General features: G+C 58.8%; 3 protein-coding genes across 4 annotated transcripts; 2 read left to right on the top strand and 1 right to left on the bottom strand.

The window, feature by feature from the left end:
* Positions 1-365: 365 nt before the first annotated feature.
* Positions 366-8041, bottom strand: Reep6 (receptor accessory protein 6). 2 transcript variants are annotated; one of them, XM_041669156.1, is made up of 6 exons: positions 7805-8041; positions 4773-4866; positions 4548-4686; positions 1338-1506; positions 773-853; positions 366-542 (listed from the first exon to the last, which is right to left on the bottom strand). In XM_041669156.1, exons 1-6 carry the CDS (start codon positions 7917-7919, stop codon positions 505-507), a joined length of 636 nt encoding a protein of 211 aa, XP_041525090.1. In that variant the 5' UTR covers positions 7920-8041; the 3' UTR covers positions 366-504. The 2 variants fall into 2 exon arrangements, with proteins under 2 accessions (XP_041525090.1, XP_041525091.1); XM_041669157.1 differs by lacking the exon at positions 773-853 and having other exon boundaries at positions 7805-8039.
* A 664-nt stretch (positions 8042-8705) lies between these two features.
* Positions 8706-16701, top strand: Pcsk4 (proprotein convertase subtilisin/kexin type 4). The gene is made up of 15 exons (XM_041669154.1): positions 8706-8879; positions 9140-9244; positions 11543-11635; positions 11715-11843; positions 12053-12129; positions 12226-12314; positions 12516-12688; positions 12775-12987; positions 13873-13973; positions 14049-14152; positions 14225-14342; positions 14568-14750; positions 15037-15161; positions 15824-15946; positions 16072-16701. The coding sequence occupies exons 1-15, from the start codon at positions 8706-8708 to the stop codon at positions 16122-16124; spliced, it is 1860 nt and encodes a 619-aa protein (XP_041525088.1). The 3' UTR covers positions 16125-16701.
* A 939-nt stretch (positions 16702-17640) lies between these two features.
* On the top strand, positions 17641-19761 carry CUNH19orf25 (chromosome unknown C19orf25 homolog). The gene is made up of 2 exons (XM_041669158.1): positions 17641-17979; positions 18502-19761. Exons 1-2 carry the CDS (start codon positions 17850-17852, stop codon positions 18699-18701), a joined length of 330 nt encoding a protein of 109 aa, XP_041525092.1. The 5' UTR covers positions 17641-17849; the 3' UTR covers positions 18702-19761.
* The last annotated feature ends 189 nt before the right edge of the window (positions 19762-19950 follow it).

Genomic DNA, 19950 nt, shown 5'->3' with positions numbered 1-19950 from the left:
AGGTGGGTGCAGATGCAGCTGCTGTCGCCCGGCCAGCCGGCTGGGCTGATGCCGAGGCCTGAGGGGTCTGCTGGTTGTTCCCCAGGTGTCGGCCCGCTGTCCGAGTAGGTCCTGAGGACCGGCCCGCTGGCTGTGAAGACCCCCCAGAGCGCATGGCCGGTTGAGAGGGCCCCAAGGACGTACTGGGTAGCCGGGTACGCTGTGCAGGCCTGGAAGACATACTGCCCCGGCTGCGATGGCCCCGGGCCTTACTGGGAATCTGGGAGCCATTAACAGAGCCTGTGGCCAGCTGACCCCGGGACGCAGATGCAGAACCTGGGCTGACTGGGGATGGGGACTGCCCATTCATGGTCCTCGATGGGCTTGCTGTTGGCTTGATTGGGCTCGAGGGTCGGCGTTGCTCTTCGGTCTCTGTCTGGGAGCCTGAGGAGTCAGAGAGCTGGGCCTCAGCTGTGTGCTCTTTGTCACTGGCCAGGGGCTCTGTGCACAGGCTCCCAGGGGATCTCACTTGTGCTTCAGGAGCAGACTCTGACCTGACTTGGCTGTGGAGAGGAAAGGGACAGTGTGAGTGGGGAGATGAGGAGCTGCTGGGAGTATGTCATCAGCTACTATGCAGAGGCAAGCTGCTCACCCCTGCAGACACTGTGCCCAGAGCGCATGCATACACGCATCCGTGGGCACCTGAAAACACATGCCCAGGGCAGCATGCGCAACCAAACATAAGCACACTGAATGAACACAACCCTGCACAGCCCCGCCTGCAGTTACGTACGGTCCGGTTCCAGAGCGGCTGGGGGCTCCATTGTTGAGGCTGGGGTGACGAGAGCCCGGCCCCGTGCCAGGGCCTGCAGTACTGGTTCCAGACAGCCAGGGAGAGAGAGGCAGACAGTAAGAGAACAGCAGAGCCAAGCAGGGGGTGGTCGCGATGCAAGATAGGGAGTGTAGCCAGAGCCAGGAGGCTCGAGACAGGTGGGCAGACAGAGGAGAATCCAGCCATGGGGACAGACGGCAGAGAGAGGGTCAGCTGAGACCCAGGAGCCAGCTGGCCCAGGGTGACACTGTCATGCCTGTCATCCCAGTAATCAGGAAGACAAGAATATCAGGAAGGTCACCCTCAGCTACCTAGTGAGTTGGAGGCTAGCCTGGGCTCCACGAAATAACAGAACTAGCGATGTGTGGTGGCATACACCTTTAATCCTAGCTCTCGGGAGGCCTGGATAGGTGAATCTCTGATTTTAGGCCAGCCTGTTCTACACAGTAAGATTCTGTCTCATAAAATAAACAAACAAACCCAGGATCCAGACCAAGCTCACTGAGCATCCACCCTGAATACACACCGTCCCGGGTTATCCCAGCTGCTATGTCCAACGCCCTTCCGCTGAGATTGTTCACGGCGCTGTCTAGGGCCACGTGGTGTTTTAGAAATAGTGGTCGTATGACGCGATGGTACAGTATTAGAGCCCCGTTCCAGGGTCCCGGAGTCATGCAGAATAACAGGAAGGCGCACTGCATGGAAACACACCACACTGTCACACACAGGGCCCTGCCCCACACGGGACACACCACAGTCACACACAGGGCCTTGCCCCACACGGGACACACCACAGTCACACACAAGGCCCTGCCCCACACAGGAATACACCATAGTCACACAGGGCCCTGCCCCACACAGGAATACACCACAGTCACACACAGGGCCCTGCCCCACACGGGACACACCACAGTCACACAGGGCCCTGCCCCACACGGGACACACCACAGTCACACACAAGGCCCTGCCCCACACAGGAATATACCGCAGTCACACACAGGGCCCTGCCCCACACAGGAATATACCACAGTCACACACAGGGCCCTACCCCACACGGGACACACCACAGTCACACACAGGGCCCTGCCCCACACAGGAATATACCACAGTCACACAGGGCCCTGCCCCACACGGGACACACCACAGTCACACAGGGCCCTGCCCCACACAGGAATACACCACAGTCACACACAGGGCCCTGCCCCACACAGGAATATACCACAGTCACACAGGGCCCTGCCCCACACGGGACACACCACAGTCACACAGGGCCCTGCCCCACACAGGAATACACCACAGTCACACAGGGCCCTGCCCCACACAGGAATACACCACAGTCACACACAGGGCCCTGCCCCACACGGGACACACCACAGTCACACACAGGGCCCTGCCCCACACAGGAATATACCACAGTCACACACAGGGCCCTGCCCCACACAGGAATATACCACAGTCACACAGGGCCCTGCCCCACACAGGAATACACCACAGTCACACAGGGCCCTGCCCCACACAGGAATACACCACAGTCACACACAAGGCCCTGCCCCACACAGGAATACACCACAGTCACACACAGGGCCCTGCCCCACACAGGAATACACCACAGTCACACACAGGGCCCTGCCCCACACGGGACACACCACAGTCACACACAGGGCCCTGCCCCACACGGGACACACCACAGTCACACAGGGCCCTGCCCCACACAGGAATATACCACAGTCACACACAGGGCCCTGCCCCACACGGGACACACCACAGTCACACAGGGCCCTGCCCCACACGGGACACACCACAGTCACACACAAGGCCCTGCCCCACACAGGAATATACCGCAGTCACACACAGGGCCCTGCCCCACACAGGAATATACCACAGTCACACACAGGGCCCTACCCCACACGGGACACACCACAGTCACACACAGGGCCCTGCCCCACACAGGAATATACCACAGTCACACAGGGCCCTGCCCCACACGGGACACACCACAGTCACACAGGGCCCTGCCCCACACAGGAATACACCACAGTCACACACAGGGCCCTGCCCCACACAGGAATATACCACAGTCACACAGGGCCCTGCCCCACACGGGACACACCACAGTCACACAGGGCCCTGCCCCACACAGGAATACACCACAGTCACACAGGGCCCTGCCCCACACAGGAATACACCACAGTCACACACAGGGCCCTGCCCCACACGGGACACACCACAGTCACACACAGGGCCCTGCCCCACACAGGAATATACCACAGTCACACACAGGGCCCTGCCCCACACAGGAATATACCACAGTCACACAGGGCCCTGCCCCACACAGGAATACACCACAGTCACACAGGGCCCTGCCCCACACAGGAATACACCACAGTCACACACAAGGCCCTGCCCCACACAGGAATACACCACAGTCACACACAGGGCCCTGCCCCACACAGGAATACACCACAGTCACACACAGGGCCCTGCCCCACACGGGACACACCACAGTCACACACAGGGCCCTGCCCCACACGGGACACACCACAGTCACACAGGGCCCTGCCCCACACAGGAATATACCACAGTCACACACAGGGCCCTGCCCCACACAGGAATATACCACAGTCACACAGGGCCCTGCCCCACACAGGAATACACCACAGTCACACACAAGGCCCTGCCCCACACAGGAATACACCACAGTCACACACAGGGCCCTGCCCCACACAGGAATACACCACAGTCACACACAGGGCCCTGCCCCACACGGGACACACCACAGTCACACACAGGGCCCTGCCCCACACGGGACACACCACAGTCACACAGGGCCCTGCCCCACACAGGAATATACCACAGTCACACACAGGGCCCTGCCCCACACAGGAATATACCACAGTCACACACAAGGCCCTGCCCCACACGGGACACACCACAGTCACACAGGGCCCTGCCCCACACAGGAATATACCACAGTCACACACAGGGCCCTGCCCCACACGGGACACACCACAGTCACACAGGGCCCTGCCCCACACGGGACACACCACAGTCACACACAAGGCCCTGCCCCACACAGGAATATACCACAGTCACACACAGGGCCCTGCCCCACACAGGAATATACCACAGTCACACACAGGGCCCTGCCCCACACGGGACACACCACAGTCACACAGGGCCCTGCCCCACACGGGACACACCACAGTCACACACAAGGCCCTGCCCCACACAGGAATACACCACAGTCACACACAGGGCCCTGCCCTACACGGGACACACCACAGTCACACACAGGGCCCTGCCCCACACAGGAATACACCATAGTCACACACAGGGCCCTGCCCCACACGGGACACACTACAATCACACACAGGGCCCTGCCCCACACGGGACACAGCACAGTCACACAGGGCCCTGCCCCACACGGGACACAGCACAGTCACACACAGGGCCCTGCCCCACACAGGAATACACCATAGTCACACACAGGGCCCTGCCCCACACGGGACACACCACAGTCACACACAGGGCCCTGCCCCACACGGGACACACCACAGTCACACACAGGGCCCTGCCCCACACGGGACACACCACAGTCACACACAGGGCCCTGCCCCACACGGGACACACCACACTGTCATACACAGGGTCCTGCCCCACACGGGACACACCACAGTCACACAGGGCCCTGTCCCGCTCCTTTGCTGGTCCCTGCCAGAGTTGATGGCCTGCCCACCTTGCCCGCGTAGTAGAAAGGGAACCAGAACAGGAGTAGATCGCTGAAGAACTCGATCAGGCCGAACAGGGCGTACACCACCCAGTAGGTTAGCCACACAGTATCGTCTTCCTTGGCTGGGCTCTCGATAGCTTTGACTCTGTTGAGATGGAAATGTGCATGTCTGCTCTCTCCCGGGGAGCCCCCAGGAGCCCCCCCCCCTCGCGGGCTGCCCTCCACACTCACGAAGCATATGCGGGGTATACAAATCCGATGACATTGCACAGTAGAGAGGCCCCGTAGCCGAACAGAAGATACAGGCTTAGCAGCGCGAGAGCCCCTGAGGAGACAGCGTGGCCAGCAATGCCTCTGATGCAGCCTGCAGCCCCTCTTCCCTGGGGACACTCTGGGCAGTGCACCCTCGATCCCATGTCTGCCGCACCTCCCTCATGGGGAGTGCCCCAGAGCGGGCAGGGACCTTGTTCAGCTCCGGGCTAAGGCTCAGTTTTGGTTTTTTCTTCTTCTTTGAGACAGGGTCTCATGATGCAGCCCTGGATGACCTGCCTGCTTCCACCTCAGCCCTGGGATTAAAACATTCTGCCATACTGGCTAAGTTTCTGCCTTTTCTGTTTGATTTTTGAGAATGCAGCTAGTTTTGTAGCCCAGGCTGGCTTTGAACTCTGGCTCCTCCTATCTTAGCCTCTGGAATGCTGGGGTGATAGAGTACACAAGGTCATCCTTGGCTACTATAGTGAGGTCAGTGCCAGCCTGGGCTACACGATGTCTCAAATCCCACTACCTAAAAAGGTTTGGGGGATGATGTGGTGGTAAAATGCCTTCTGTGCAAGCATTATGGCTTTGATTTTGGACCACAGCGCATACCAACAAGACAAAAATGGGCTTGCTGCAGTGCATAGGCCACCCCAGCACTTGGTGGAGGGTAGCGGAGACAAAGGCTCCTTGAAGGTCATCTGACAATCAATGTTCAGCGAACTTACCATCTCCAGAGAAAATGGAGAGTGGCCAGCCAGAGGGCTCAACAGGTAAAGGCACCTGCCAAGTAATCAGGGACACCTAATCTGATTGTTGGAACAATGGGATGTGTGTGTGTGTCTGTGTCTGTCTGTCTCTCTGTGTCTTTGTCTCTGTCTGTCTCTCTTTCTCGTGCGCGCACTCTAGAAACCCCCCAAACAAGCAAGGTTTCACCTGACCAGGGCTCTGCACCAGGCTGGATTGTCCACGTGCAGGTATGGCTGGTGCTGATTCCCTGACCACACTGTAGGGAACCTTCTTTTGGCCACTAAGACATTCTCAGCAATGAAGAGCCCGGGGCTCCCACGCCATTGCCACTGTGCACTTACTGTTAGAAAGGGCCACGTGAGAAAGTGCTGGGGGGCACCTGGGGTCTAATCTACTCCAGAGAAGGCCAGAGGCGGGGCTGAGCTGGAGCGGGTGGAAGGGGTTTATCTACCAGAGAGGACCTTTGCCCTCAGGGTAGCTGAGCCTGAGCTGTCTCCTCCTTCCTCCCCCAGACTGTTATCTGCTGGGACACAGGCTTTTGGGTCTAAGGTCAGAGAGTCCCTGCCCCTCCTTCCACCTGCTCTGGGTCTTATCCTGGTATCTGAGACTGAACAGCAGGGGAGCCCCAGCTGGCCCAGGCTGACCAGGGTGACCTCCCATCACTGCCCTGAGTCCAGTGGCCTGCTTCATTTAGTGCCTGGGGGCATAGGATGGCCATTTGGGGCAGTTGAAACCTAAGATTTCTCTATTTAGATAAGGGTCCTGAAGCAGGAGAGGGACATCACCCTGTCTCCAGCACTGGTGGGGGAAGGGCTGTCCCAGTGTACTGGTCCCCTCAATCTCTTTAACTGCAACCTCAGCAGGAGGAAGATAACCGTGGAACCAAAGCTATAGGGCAGAGAGAGGAGGCGGTGACGGAGGGCGGAGGGCGTGGGACGAGGAGGTGATGGGCAGCTTTCCACCTGTCCTGACTCCTGTGCCTCAGTTTCCTTCCTGATGCCACCCTTCCCAGAGTACTGTGATGCAATTTCCCTAATGATGTGAAAAGCCAGAACAGAGGTCACAGTCTGTACCTGGAACCTGCACAGAGGGACAACAGGCTGTCTCGGGGTGCTGAGTCACCCCGAGAAGCGGGATATCCTGGGATCTGGGCACAGCCATCAGATCCCACACACACTGGGGTGTGGGGGCCCGCCCTCCAGCTGGTGGGGCTGTCTGTCTGGAGAAGGGACTTTGTGACCTGTGACACAAGTCCTTCATACAGACCCCATGGTCTCATGAGTCAGGCTGTGGGATTCTGAAGACATAAAGGGAGCATAGAAAATCACTTTGGAAAGACACGCAGGGGCCCTTACCACACCTGCACAAAGGACCTGGGAATAGAACGGACCTATAATTTGGGTGCTTGGACGGTCCCTCCCTCAGACTCCCCATCCCCCAGATCCCAGCTGGCACCTTAGCTCAACAAATATTGACTCAAAGGTATTGTGTTGGGGCAAAGAGGGGGTGCTGGGTCAGTCTTCATGTTCCAGGGATGCATGGGATCATTTCTCCGTGAGAACATTCAAGAAGGGGCTGGGAACGCGTAGGGGACTGAGTGGGGGTGCTTCTTGTTTCTCCACCCACACAGGGGCCAGCTAGCCACTGGAAAAACCAGACTTGCAGGGACTTGGGACCCGGCACGCAGGCTGCACGGGAGAGTGCTTCGAGACACTAGGGTGGCCTTTTCCAAAGACCCTGGAGTACAGGCAGGTAAATTAAAGTCCCTCTTCTCCAGAATCTAGAATAAGAACCCGCAGGCAGCTCAGAGTCCCCAGATAACGTCAGGGTCCATGGGGGAACCAGAACATGTTCCCCTTCCATGGATGGGGTCTCAGGACATCTTGGTTTCCTGTTGGAGACCCAGCTGTGCACCCCTTCCCATGCAGGATGGAACCCTAAATCCAGGTTAACCAGGGACCTGAGGTAGACACTCCTTCTCGGTCTGAGTCTTTATGGCCTTGTGGAGGCCCTCAGAGTCCTGGGATGTGAACCCCTTTCTGGTCAGAGTCCCCAGGACTTCACGACGGACCCGGGATGTGAGTACCTTTTAGGGATACCACAGCTAGGTCTGAGTTTCTAGAACCTCCCATAACTCGTCGGAGACCCAAGACTTCAAGGTGCCCATCCCGGCCAATGCACCCTTTCCAGGGATGGAACCCAGGACCTCATGTGCCCGCCGGGGACCCGTGACATGCACCCCTCTCCAGGAGGCTCACCCGCGGCCAGATACCGCTTCTCTACACCGGTCCTGGCTTCGAGCGCTCCGAGCGCTTCGGTGGCAACGTTCTTCTGCTCTAGAAACCGCTCGAAGCGCTGGCGCAGACCGTCCATGGCAGCGGCGGGCCCGGGGCAGGCCGCTCAAGCACACCCGCAGCCTCGCGCACCGGCTCCGCCGAGGCCGAACAGCCTTCGACTCCCGCGCGCCCGCCCGCCCCGCCCCCGGCCCGCTACTTTCGGGCTCCGGCCCTGGCTCCGCCTCCGGCCCCCGGCTCTGGCCAATAGGAGGGCAAGGCGGACAAAGGAGGTGGGGCCTGCCCCGTTTCCCCCGCCGCATTGCCCTCTGGCCAGGGCGGAGGCCGGCCGGACCGTGAGGTGGCCGGAGGGGGCGGGGCACCAGGCTGCCGGCGCGTTGATTGGTCAAGAGGATTGACGAAGCGCGGTGAGGTGGGTGGAGCTAGATGAGGAACAGGTGGGCGGGGTCCGGCTAAAGACAGCGCTGAATGGACAGACCAGAGAAGGCGGGGTTTATCACAAAGGAGGCGGGACTACACTGGATAAAACGATGCTGATTGGAAGATGTGCGGAGGCAGGGCTAATTCTCGAAGGAGGGGCGTGGAGGAAAGTGGGCGGGGCCAAATAAAAGGTTGAGGGGATTCCTGTGATCTTGCAACTGCTCCTTAGGCCAGATGGAGGGGTTGTCCTTGTATAAGTTGGGAAACTGAGGCTCCCGAACGCTTAGGTCTGTGTGGATGTCTCTCCATGTGGGATATTCCCACCCCTCCTGGGTGGGGGCAGAGGGAACCGCAAGGCTCCTTGGGAGCTGAAGGAATCTGGGTTGCTATGGTGTCCGGGATGGGGGGGCTTCCTGAGGCCCCGCCCCCCACCCCTCCCCCCGCTATGCGGCCCTTCCCAACCGCGCTGTGGCTGGGTCTGGCTTTGGCCCTCCTGGCTGTGGGGTGGGCTTCAGCCCGGGCCCCCATCTATGTCAGCAGCTGGGCCGTGCGGGTGACCAAAGGTTACCAGGAGGCTGAGCGCCTGGCACGTAAATTTGGCTTCGTCAACCTGGGACAGGTGGGTGGGACCTGGATGGATGGGACCTGGGGTGGGGACCTTAAGGACCTCAGATCTAGACATATGGGAGGGGGTTCCCAAGATCTCCCCAGATACGAAGAACGTGTCAGTGTGCCCCCTCAATGTTCAATTCGGGATCCTGCAGCCCTCATCTGGGCACCTCATTGAGGCCTAAAATGCCCCGGAAAGTGCCCTCCATCCTTGGGGACTCTATCAAAGGAGCCAGGTCCCAGCAATGCCTCTGTCCATCACATTCCCAGATCTTCCCTGACGACCAGTATTTCCATCTACGACACCGGGGTGTGGCCCAGCAGTCCCTGACCCCACACTGGGGCCACCGTCTGCGCCTAAAGAAAGAGCCCAAGGTAAGTGAGTCCCTGTTTGCCGTCTCCTAAGGCCAACCAAGCCACCTTCTGTCACTCTCATTTTTATGAATGAGACCCGTAGGTTTGTGAAGTGGGACCTGGTTGGGGAAGCCATGAAGCATGGCACCTACCACAACACGGCATTTGTGGGGAGCTCTTACTGAGGGCCCCTGCCCAGCTTCTCAAGGACAGAGCTCTTCTCATGCTGGTCCTTCCCGCTCCAAGCCGTAAGATGTAGGGAAGGAACTGTGCCCAAGAGAAGAGCCTGGAGTGGATGAGTGTGCGGCGAATCGGGCGCAGAGCCCGTGTGTTTCGGGCGCTCCTCTAGGTCTACCCACATTAGGCCAGTCCTCCACTGGGAACAGCCCGTAGATGGCATTCAAGGAACTGGCACGGAGTTGTGGCCGTGTGCGCCACACACGATTACGAGATACACCGAAGAGGCGTTCGTCTTCAGCACCAGGAGCTGAGTTGCTGTCCTAGTGCAGTGACAGAAATGCCACAACCAAGGCAGCTTAGAGAAGGAAGAGTTTATTAGAACTTTCGGCATCAGAGGGTGAGTCTGTGCCCACCATGTCGGGGAACATGGCAGCAAGCTAGCAGGCTGGCACGCTGGGGCAGTGACTGCTACCTACGTCCTCATTCACAAAAGGAGGCAGAGAGAGCCTTCCATCTGCCTCCCAGCGACACTCCTTCTCAAGGCCACACATTTGTAAACTAGCTGTCAGAGCCTGTGGGACCCTTCTCATGAAAATCTCCCCAGGGACTAAGTGTCTTCAGAGGCCAGAAGAGAATAGAGTCAAACGGGAGGATTAGGGCGTTAGGGCGAAGGGACGAGATGAGTTGGATGGGTGGACGGACAGATAGACCAAGTCAGGTTACCCAGGAGAGCGCGGCTCATGAGAGTAAGAAGGAGGTGTGAGGAGAGGGGGGCTTGAGCTGGTGTTGGCAGAGCAGCACGTGCAAAGGGCCTCGCTCAGGGAGGAGCAGGCTGACTCCTAGAGACCAGAGGGGTGGAGGTGATGAGCTGAGGCTCAGTGGCGGAGCACTTGCTCAACAAGCCGGTTCCATCCATTGCACTTCCACCAGGCATGGGAGCTCACGCCTGTCATCAGGAGGGTCGGGATTTCAAGGCCATCCTGAGCTGGCTACATAGAGTTCAAGACCAGCCTCAGCTACGTGAGCCCCTACCTCAGGAAACAGACATAGAGAGTGAGAAGATTCAGAGGGCAAGGCGCCTGCTGCCCAGCCTGGCTGAGCTCAGTGCCCGAGACCTACAGAGTGGAAAGACAAAACTGGCTCCCATGGTTTTATAAGATTTACATTTTTTAAATGTGTATTAGTGTTTCTCCTGCTTGTCTGTGTACCATGGACAGATGCAGGTGCTGAGGAGGTCAGAAGAGGGTACAAGATCACTTAGAACCTGTCCCAGATGGTTGTGAGCTGCCATGTAGACACTGGAGATTGAACCCCGTCCTCCGCAAGAGCAGCCAGTGCTCTAAATTACTGAGCCATCTTCCAGCCCCGATAGTTCTTTGGCCTTCACATATGCTCTGGTGCACATATATGTGCACATACACACAGAGGAGAGAGAGGAGGGAAGAGGGAGGGGGAGAGGGGGAGAGGGCAGAGAGGGAGGGAGAGAAAGAGAGGGACGGGGGAGAGAGAGGGAGGGGGGAGAGGGAGAGGGGGAGAAGGAGAGGGGGAGAGAGAAGGAAGAGAGAGAGAAAGAGAGGGAAGGAGAGGGAGAGAGACGGAGAGGGAGAGGGAGAGAGGAGGAAAGGGGGAGAGGGGGAAGAGTGAGGGGGAGAGAGAAGGGGAGGGGAGAGAGAACAAATGAAAAGCAAGAGAGAACAGACACACAAAGGCAGTGGAAGCTGTTGTGGGGTAGGGGTGCCCTGACCCAGAAACTGTGTTGAGGTGGTGGATTTTCAAAGTTCTGCTGGGTTGGGGGTGACCTCAGCTTCCAACAGGGGATTTCCAGGCCAGCTGTGGCTCTGCAATGTTACCTTGTCTCAAAACAAAAACTAGTGCCGCAGGAGGGAGTCAGCAGGACTCGGCAAGAAGGAGTAGGTGGGGACCAGAAGACCCACACCCATCCCCAGTGGCTTCATGCAGGCATCCTCAGCCTCAGCAGTTTCTGAGAACACGGCTTGAGGAGCATGGGCACCCAAAGAGCAGTTCAAGCCAACATTCCTATCTCTCAGCAAGCACCTCCATGGAGGCTCACAGCCCTCCTGCTGCATCCCACAGCCCTAGAGGTAGTGATGATCCAGCACAGCCCATGTCCCTCTGCAGGTGCAGTGGTTTGAGCAACAGACTCTGAGGCGGCGGGTGAAGCGCTCCTTGGTGGTGCCCACGGACCCCTGGTTTTCCAAGCAGTGGTACATGGTAAGCACTTGGGCTGGGCCGAGTGGACAGGGGCCAGCTTGAACCCCACTGACCCCAGGTTCATCTTGGTCTGTTTTAGAACAACGAGATACAGCCAGATCTCAACATTCTGAAGGTTTGGAACCAGGGACTGACCGGCCGGGGAGTGGTGGTCTCCATCTTGGATGATGGCATTGAGAAGGACCACCCCGACCTCTGGGCTAATTATGTAAGTACCGGGCTGGGGAGACGGCTCAGAGTTCAGGAGCATTGGCTGTTCTTCCTAGAGGTGCCCTCTTCTGGCCTGCAGGTGCAATGCAAGCAGAACACTGTATACATAATTATGTGAGCCCTCCAGGGGTCTGGGCAGCAGGGCTGGTCCCCAGATCCAATCAGGTTCACCTCCTTTCCATCTTTCTTTCCCTGCCTGCTCTCCAGGACCCTCTGGCCAGCTATGACTTCAATGACTATGACCCAGACCCCCAGCCTCGCTATACACCCAGCGATGAGAACCGGTAAGCTAGGCGCTGGTGTACCAGGGATTCCCTCAGCCGGTGGAAATGTCACGGTGGGCTGTGACATGGCTACTTTCCTCCTTGCCCTGGAATCAGGCATGGGACCCGCTGCGCTGGGGAGGTGTCTGCCACAGCTAACAATGGCTTCTGTGGTGCTGGTGTGGCCTTCAACGCCAGAATTGGAGGTACCAGGGGTGGAGGCTGGGGGATGTGAGGATAAGCTTGATCAATAGAGGAACGCCACTCCCAACCCCTCCCCCGTTCCCACCACGGGTTGCTAGGCAGTGCCAAGCCCCAAGCTGAGCGTGACTAAAAGGTGGCAGGGAGGTAGCCTAGTAGGGCAAGCAGTGTTGGTGCTGGAGCAAGGCCCACGCCCACCCGCGCAGGCGTGCGCATGTTGGACGGCACCATCACGGACATCGTGGAGGCGCAGTCCCTCAGCCTGCAGCCGCAGCACATACACATCTATAGCGCCAGCTGGGGGCCCGAGGATGACGGTCGCACGGTGGACGGACCAGGCATCCTCACTCGGGAGGCCTTCAGGCGTGGCGTGACCAAGGTGCACAGGGAGCGCACCGTGGGCGGAGGGGCCCCAACCCGGAGGTTGAAGGGCTGACTCCTTCTCTGGGGTCACTTCCCACGCAGGGCCGCCAAGGACTGGGTACACTGTTCATCTGGGCCTCGGGAAACGGTGGCCTCCATTACGACAACTGCAATTGTGACGGCTACACCAACAGCATCCACACGCTGTCGGTGGGCAGCACCACGCGGCAGGGTCAAGTGCCCTGGTACAGTGAGGCCTGCGCCTCCACATTTACCACCACCTTCAGCAGCGGAGTGGCCACCGACCCACAGATCGTGAGCACCCAGCCAAGCCCGCAGCAAGGCCCCGCCCCCGTAGAGACCTCACCAGACCCCGCCCCAGGCTTCAACCTAGCTAGGTCCACCCACAAGACCTAGCCCACACAGGCCTGCCCCTCCCGACCCGGCTCGGGCTCACAGCCCCTCCGACCCCCTCCAAACTAGACGCAACCATGTCGGCCCACTCCTCTGCCTCCCTGGGCAAGATCCGCGCCAATGCCTCTGCTGGAGTCGGCTCCCTGGTCTCGCACGCCACCGTCACACACGGGGCCTCTGCCCCCTACCCACCTGGTGTCTGCAGTTGTGCTTCCTGCCTCCGCACTTCTGTCCCCCAGACTGAAGTCTCAGAATTTGGCACTTTTTCTTTTCTTGGTGTTTTCGAGTCAGGGTTTCTCTGTGTAACCGCCCTGGCGGTCTTGGAACTCGCTCTGTAGAGCAGGCTGGTCCCGAACTCAGAGAGTTGACTGTTCTTGCCTCCCAAGGGCTGGGATTAAAGGAGTGCGCCACCACTGCCGGGCTGGTTTTCGTGTTTTTTTTTTTTTTTTTTTTTTTTTTTTTTGAGATGTAGGGCCGTGTATCATTATGAACTCAGTGCTCGGTGGTTTTGGAAACTAGTCCTTAGTCCTCAGTACTTGTTAAACCTAGTTATTCGTAATCACCATACATGAACCAGGCTAGCCTAAAAGTCCCAGCTATGCCTGCCACAGCTCCACAAGTGCTGGGTTTGAGCGCCTGCATCACCCGGCCCAACTGGGGCTTTTAGTACCCTTTGAGCTTAGTCCTCGGTGTCTTCATACTTAGCTCAATCTTCAGCACTTTGTGAACTTAGTCCTCCATCTGGGCCGCCACTGGGCTCAAGATCCTTCTGCTGTCTGTCACCAGGTCACCACGGACCTGCACCACCAGTGTACCGACAAACACACGGGCACCTCAGCCTCCGCCCCGCTGGCCGCAGGCATAATCGCTCTGGCTCTGGAGGCCAAGTAGGTGACCTGGGGCCCCGCCCACCGCCCCGCCCCCACGGGCGGCGCCCGGCTCACCCGCCCTCGCCCCCCCAGCCCGCTCCTGACCTGGAGGGACCTACAGCACCTGGTGGTCCGCGCGTCCAGGCCGGCGCAGCTGCAGGCGGAGGACTGGAGGATCAACGGCGTGGGGCGCCAAGGTGCGGCGGGGCCAGGGAGGGGACTGGGGTGCCGTACATGCAGGGCGAGTGACGGCTACCCCTCCCGCGCAGTGAGCCACCACTACGGCTACGGGCTGCTGGACGCAGGGCTGCTGGTGGACTTGGCTCGCGTGTGGCTGCCCACGCAGCCACAGAAGAAATGTGCCATTCGGGTGGTGCACACCCCAACGTGAGGGAGGCCCCGTCCCCACCCCGCCCCACTAGGGGAAGCCCCAGCCACGCCCACTGGAGGGAGGCCCCCCCCCCACATTCCAAGGAGGCAGGGAGGATGTCCCAAAACCTCAGTTTACCCATCTAAGGGAGGAGAGTGCCCTCAGATCCTTCGACCCCCCACCCCACCCAGACCCGCCACCGGGCCCACGGCAGGCCCCCAGGACCGTCCTCACCTTACCAGCTCCATCCTGCCTCGGATGCTGGTGAGGAAGAACGTGTCCGCGTGCTCCGATGGCTCGCACCGCCTCATCCGCTCGCTCGAGCACGTGCAGGTCCAGCTGTCACTCTCCTACAGCCGCCGCGGGGACCTGGAGATCTCGCTCACCAGCCCCATGGGCACACGCTCCACGCTCGTGGCCATCAGGTGTGAGATCCTCCCAAGGGACCCTGTGGAAACTAGTCCTTAGTCCTCAGTACTTGTTAAACCTAGTCATTCGTATTCACCATACATGAACCAGGCTAGCCTAAAAGTCCCAGCTACGCCTGCCACAGCTCCACAAGTGCTGGGTTTGAGCGCCTGCATCACCCGGCCCAACTGGGGCTTTTAGTACCCTAGCCTCCTGCAGGTGGTACCCTATGAGGATGGGACTCAGAAGACACGTGTTAGCCACCATTCTTCCTGTCTCTCCCTTGCCACCCTTTGGCCACAGACCCTTGGATATCAGCGGCCAAGGCTACAAGAACTGGATCTTCATGTCCACCCACTACTGGGATGAGGACCCACAGGGCCTGTGGACCCTGGGTCTAGAGAACAAGGGCTACTATTTTAACACAGGTGAGAGAGTGGGCTGTGGCTGCCAGCCTGTGGCTGCAGGGCTGGGGACTCTGTTTTGGTTTACCTACAGCTACAAGTCCCACAACCCAGTGGTTTTCTCAGAGAGTCCATGTAACAGTTACTTTAGCACACAGTAGGTGTTGTTACCTAGAGGATGGTTGAGTCCCAGTCACTGGTACACAGTAGGGCAACTTGGGGGAGGGAGGCTCTGGCCACTGGCACACAGTAGGTGTACTAACATGGGGGAAGTGTGGATCTGGCCATTGATGCATAGTAGGTATAAGGTTTCCTGAAGGAAGTGGATGGTGGTGGGGGTCTGAGCACAGTGGCACACAGTAGGTGCAGTCACCTGAGGAAAGGAGGGAAGCCTGGCTATCGATAGACAGTAGGTGTGCAAAAACCTGGAAGAATCACGGGGGTGGTCTGACCAGGGGTAAGTAACAAGTTATCTACTGGAGGGGTATAATGAGGTCTGGCCACTAGCACACAGTAGGTGACTCTACCTTGGGAAGCTGGGGAGTCTGGCCACTAGCACACAGTAGGTGGATAGCAGCCAGGCTCAGCTGACATGGCCCTGGGTGGGAGCCACTGAGACTGGCTACAGAGCCAGGCAGGCCACTGACAGCATGTCCCCCTTGGTGCCCACCGTGACCCCTGCCCAGGAACTCTGTTCTACTACACGTTGCTGCTGTATGGGACGGCCGAGGACATGACAGCGCGGCCTCAGGGCCCCCAGGTGACCAGCCGCACGTGTGTGCAGAGGGACACAGAGGGGCTGCGCCAGGGTGAGTGGCCGCAGCGCATGGTCACTTGTTGGGGGAGGAGGCGCAGCAGCCCCGGGATGGGCGGGCGGGCACTGGCTGTACCTCCAGCTGCAACCTCATCCCTGTCTCCCTTCTGCCCCATACAGGAATTCACGGTTCCTCCACCACCCTGGCCTGGCTCTGCCTCATCTCTAGCTGAGAGTGATGGTGGCTCTACAGCCACACAGAACAACCAGTGACCGAGGGACAGGCCAGCTGTCACCCTCCTCTTCACCTGCTGAGGCAGCTGACCAGCAACTATGCTGCCTGTCCCCTGTTCTTCATGCTGGACAAGCTCCAGGGCTCCTCCAAGGCCTGCTACCTCTGGCGGCCATCCCAGCTACCAGTCCTGGGCCATGATGCTGGCCCAGCTGGCCAGGGCCTTCAGGAGACCCCTCTCAGCTTGAGGAAGGCCCACCTACCCTAGGCTAGACACCCCAATGCCCGAGACCCTGAAGGCTGGGGAACCAGAGATGCCTGACTCAAAGAACAGAGGGCGGTACCCGAAGGCCCCGCTCCCAGGTTGGAATAGGACCCTGCCCCAGAAGGCCTTGGCAGATCAGCAGCAGCCCACTGCGTGGGCCATGGCTACGCCCAGTGGAAGAGGTGTCTCCTTACGCATTTTGGAGCAGGACAAGGGGTGCAGTGGACAGAGGTCAAACCACAGCCACTAAACATCTGTCCCTTCCTGCCCAGAACCGTCCACAAGCCCCATGTCTGACCTCATAGTTGGCAAATAAAAGTTAAATAGATGTCAAGTTTGTGGTGTTCTTCAGGGTAGGGGGTGCACAGGGTCACCCAAATAAGACAAGGGCCCTGGAGGACTACAGAGCCATAAAGGGAGTAAAGAGACTACTCCAGGCCCAGAGACCCCCGGTGGGAGGAGAGAGCCTGGGCCAAAGTATGGCCCACCGCCCATTCCAGTGCCGAGATACAGCACAGCCACAACGAACAGACTAGCTGAGATACCACAGCCACGAGCAGACTAGCTGAAATACCACAGCCACGAGCAGACTAGCTGAGATATCACACAGCCACGAGCAGAAGACTAGCTGAGATACCACAGCCACGAGCAGACTAGCTGAGATACCACAGCCACGAGCAGACTAGCTGAGATACCACAGCCACGAGCAGACTAGCTGAGATACCACAGCCACGAGCAGACTAGCTGAGATATCCCACAGCCACGAGCAGAAGACTAGCTGAGATACCACAGCCACGAGCAGAAGACTAGCTCTTTTCTCCCTTTCTTTCGTTGATGTTGGTGTGCTGGTTTTCGAGACAGAGTAATTAACTCACTCTAGACCAGGCTGGCCTCGAACTCAGAGACCCGCCTGTCTCTGCCTCCTGAGTACTGGGATTATATGCCTGTGCCACCACTCAGGACAAAGAAACAAGGTCCCTGGAATACGTTACCCTGTGGATAGGCACCACCCAGTATTTATTGAGCGCCCACTATGTACCTGGCAGTGGTTAGTTTCTGCCCTACCAGGGGGACGCGAACTCACGCTCAACACTCGCGCCTCCTGCCATTCGTGGTCAGGGGAAGCCTTTGATCCTTTTAGACAGCTCTTAGGAACGCCTAGGCCTAGGGCTCTTTAAGACCGGGGAGCGGTTTCCCGAGGAGCGGAGTTGGAGAGGACCGGAAGTGCAAGAACGCAGCGGCGCTCAAACAGGAAGCGGAAATGGTGGCGATTTGGAGTAGGAGTCTTAGGGGGCTCAGTTAGCCCGGGTTTAAAGCAAACTCTCAGACCCCGGGAGAGGAGAAGGCGAGACGAGGAATGGGCCTCGGCACAGGGCCATAACGAGTGCATAGAGGTTCGCAGGGTGGGAAGGCCAAGTGGAGAGCGGACCTGCTGCCAGCGCGCGCTCCTCCGCCTGCAAGATGAGCTCCAAAGGCAAGAAACGCGTGGTGCTGCCCACGCGCCCCGCGCCGCCCACGGTGGAGCAGATCCTGGAGGACGTGCGAGGGGCGCCCCCCAACGATCCTGTTTTCACCGCCCTGGCCCCAGAAGGTAGGAGAGCGCGAAACTGCGGGGTCCCAGCCTGTCCGAGTAGGGAGCAAACCTGATTGCAACCAGGCCCCAGGGACGAATCTTTTGCTTCTCTGCTAGCGGCCCCTCTGACTCTGTCATGTGGGGTCACCAGAAGCAAAGGTGAAGGGCCGGCGAACTTGATGACTTAAGCCAACCTAGGAGTCGGGGGCGGGAGGATTGCTGTGGGTTCAAGACCTTGTCTCAAAGGGAAAAAGGTAAAAAGCCCAAGCCCAGTGGCTCCTACGTGGAAATCTGGGGAAACGATACATGCAGGAGCTGTTTTCTGTGATTCCTCTAGAATCCAGGAACCCAAGCAGTCCTGGGTGGGACATCAAGGGTCCTGTCCTCTGGGTGACTCCGAAGCATGGGGTTTTGTCAGGCCTGTAACTGACTCTATTTTTCTAGGGCCTAGACAGGTCTCATGTAGCCCAGGCAGGGCTCCAACAAACTGTGTAGCCAAGGACGACTTCCAACCCCTGACCCACCGTTTCTCCTCTCCAGAACCCCCAGATCTATCTCCAAGGGCCGAGGACCCTGAGGCCTGGCTCGAGCAACTCTATCAACAAAGCCGGGCCTATGTGGCCATGAATGAGAGGCTGCGGCAGGCGGGGGACACACTGAGGCAGAAGTTCAAGGACCTTCGGCAGGCTGATAAGAGGCTAGAACAGGATGTTAGCCAGGTGACCTCAGCCACCTCCTAGAGACGAGGCTACACCTGAGGACGGCCGTCCAGCTCCAGGCACCTTGGCAGCCTTTGTTCCCTCTTCCATCCTTGATGGCCTCCAAGTTGGGGTGGGACTTACGGTCATGGCCACCTCTTCATTCATGGGGGCATCAGCCTGGATGGCGTCCAGGACTTGGCAGAGGTTGGGGCTCAGAACCAACCTGCCCCACAGTGGCCAGCCCTCTGCTCCTACTTCCGCCTCATGTTGGCCTGGGCAGCGAGGGTCTCCATCCCCAGCATCTGCAGCAGGCCAGAACCTGTATGTCCAGCCTCACCGTGGTTGACTGCCTCCTTCTGGCTCGGGTCCTGCAGGGTCCTGCTGTCTTGCCTGCTCTCTGGTCTCATCTCCCTGGGGTGGAGGGAACTCGGCTAGGGGGTTTTCACTCTGGGGAGTCCAGGAGTACGGGAGGAGCCCAGAGGCGGGGTGACAGTGCATGGATCCCTGCGGGGGCCTGTGTCCTGCAGGCTCTGCTGGACACCCACAGGACGTGGTGGACGTTACCCTCTGGACTGGGGCTTCAGTTGACCTTGCTGACCTACTGCTCTGGAGTGAGCAGGCTTTGTTTTTGGAAAATCAGAGAAAATTCTGGGTCTCACCCCCCCCCCCCCCCCCGTGAGCTGGACCCTGGATCACTAGGGCCCAAGTCCACTCCAGCCCCTTTGCGCCTTAGGCGCTGGCCACCCCACACGCTTCCTCACGTCCCAAGATGACTGGGACTGTTTGGCTTGTGACTTATTCCTGCCGTTCCCATTCCTAGTGGTCACAGAGTGTTTACTCTGGGTTCCCGGATCCCGGCCCCCACAGCTCGTCAGTGGCTGATGTCCAAAAGCAAATGGCCAGGTGTGGTTTGGCTGACCCTGACGCGACCTTGGCTCTAGCAACTGTCGGTTCGCAGGGAGCTTGGGCCCCTGCACCAGCAGCGCCTTGTAGCTGCAGTAGAAGGTTCTAGAATGACCTCCCCCATCCAGAGCCCATGTTGACGATTAACAGCCCAAAGTGACTCAATGGCTTGCTTTATTAAAGATGTGAACGAGAACCAGAAGCCAGGCTGGGTGTCCTGCCAGGTTGTCTACATGGGGTGGGGGTCAGTATGTACAGAATATTAACCCTGTAGGACGGGACAGAGGGGGGCAGCGGCAGAGGACAAACCAACCAGGTGTGAGCAGGGGGGTGACATTGGCCGCCGGACAGTGTGAAAGACAGGACAGGGGGTGAGGTAATCAGG

Source organism: Microtus oregoni, unplaced genomic scaffold, assembly GCF_018167655.1.
Source record: "Microtus oregoni isolate MIOR12 unplaced genomic scaffold, Mior012 000019F_ref0000042, whole genome shotgun sequence".
NCBI classification, from domain to species: domain Eukaryota; kingdom Metazoa; phylum Chordata; class Mammalia; order Rodentia; family Cricetidae; genus Microtus; species Microtus oregoni.
Note: the sequence above shows the minus strand (reverse complement) of the source record. Positions and strands in the feature narration are given on the sequence as shown.

Coding starts and splice junctions, on each gene's coding strand:
- Reep6 (XM_041669156.1), bottom strand. CDS start 7,919: ATGGACGGTCTGCGCCAGCGCTTCGAGCGGTTTCTAGAGCAGAAGAAC. Junction 1,507..4,547: donor CTTTCTACTACGCGGGCAAG/GTGGGCAGGCCA, acceptor GTTTCCATGCAG/TGCGCCTTCCTGTTATTCTG. Junction 854..1,337: donor AGCTGGGATAACCCGGGACG/GTGTGTATTCAG, acceptor GTCTGGAACCAG/TACTGCAGGCCCTGGCACGG.
- Pcsk4 (XM_041669154.1), top strand. CDS start 8,706: ATGCGGCCCTTCCCAACCGCGCTGTGGCTGGGTCTGGCTTTGGCCCTC. Junction 12,988..13,872: donor TGGCCACCGACCCACAGATC/GTGAGCACCCAG, acceptor GTCTGTCACCAG/GTCACCACGGACCTGCACCA. Junction 14,343..14,567: donor CGGGTGGTGCACACCCCAAC/GTGAGGGAGGCC, acceptor TCACCTTACCAG/CTCCATCCTGCCTCGGATGC.
- CUNH19orf25 (XM_041669158.1), top strand. CDS start 17,850: ATGAGCTCCAAAGGCAAGAAACGCGTGGTGCTGCCCACGCGCCCCGCG. Junction 17,980..18,501: donor CACCGCCCTGGCCCCAGAAG/GTAGGAGAGCGC, acceptor TCTCCTCTCCAG/AACCCCCAGATCTATCTCCA.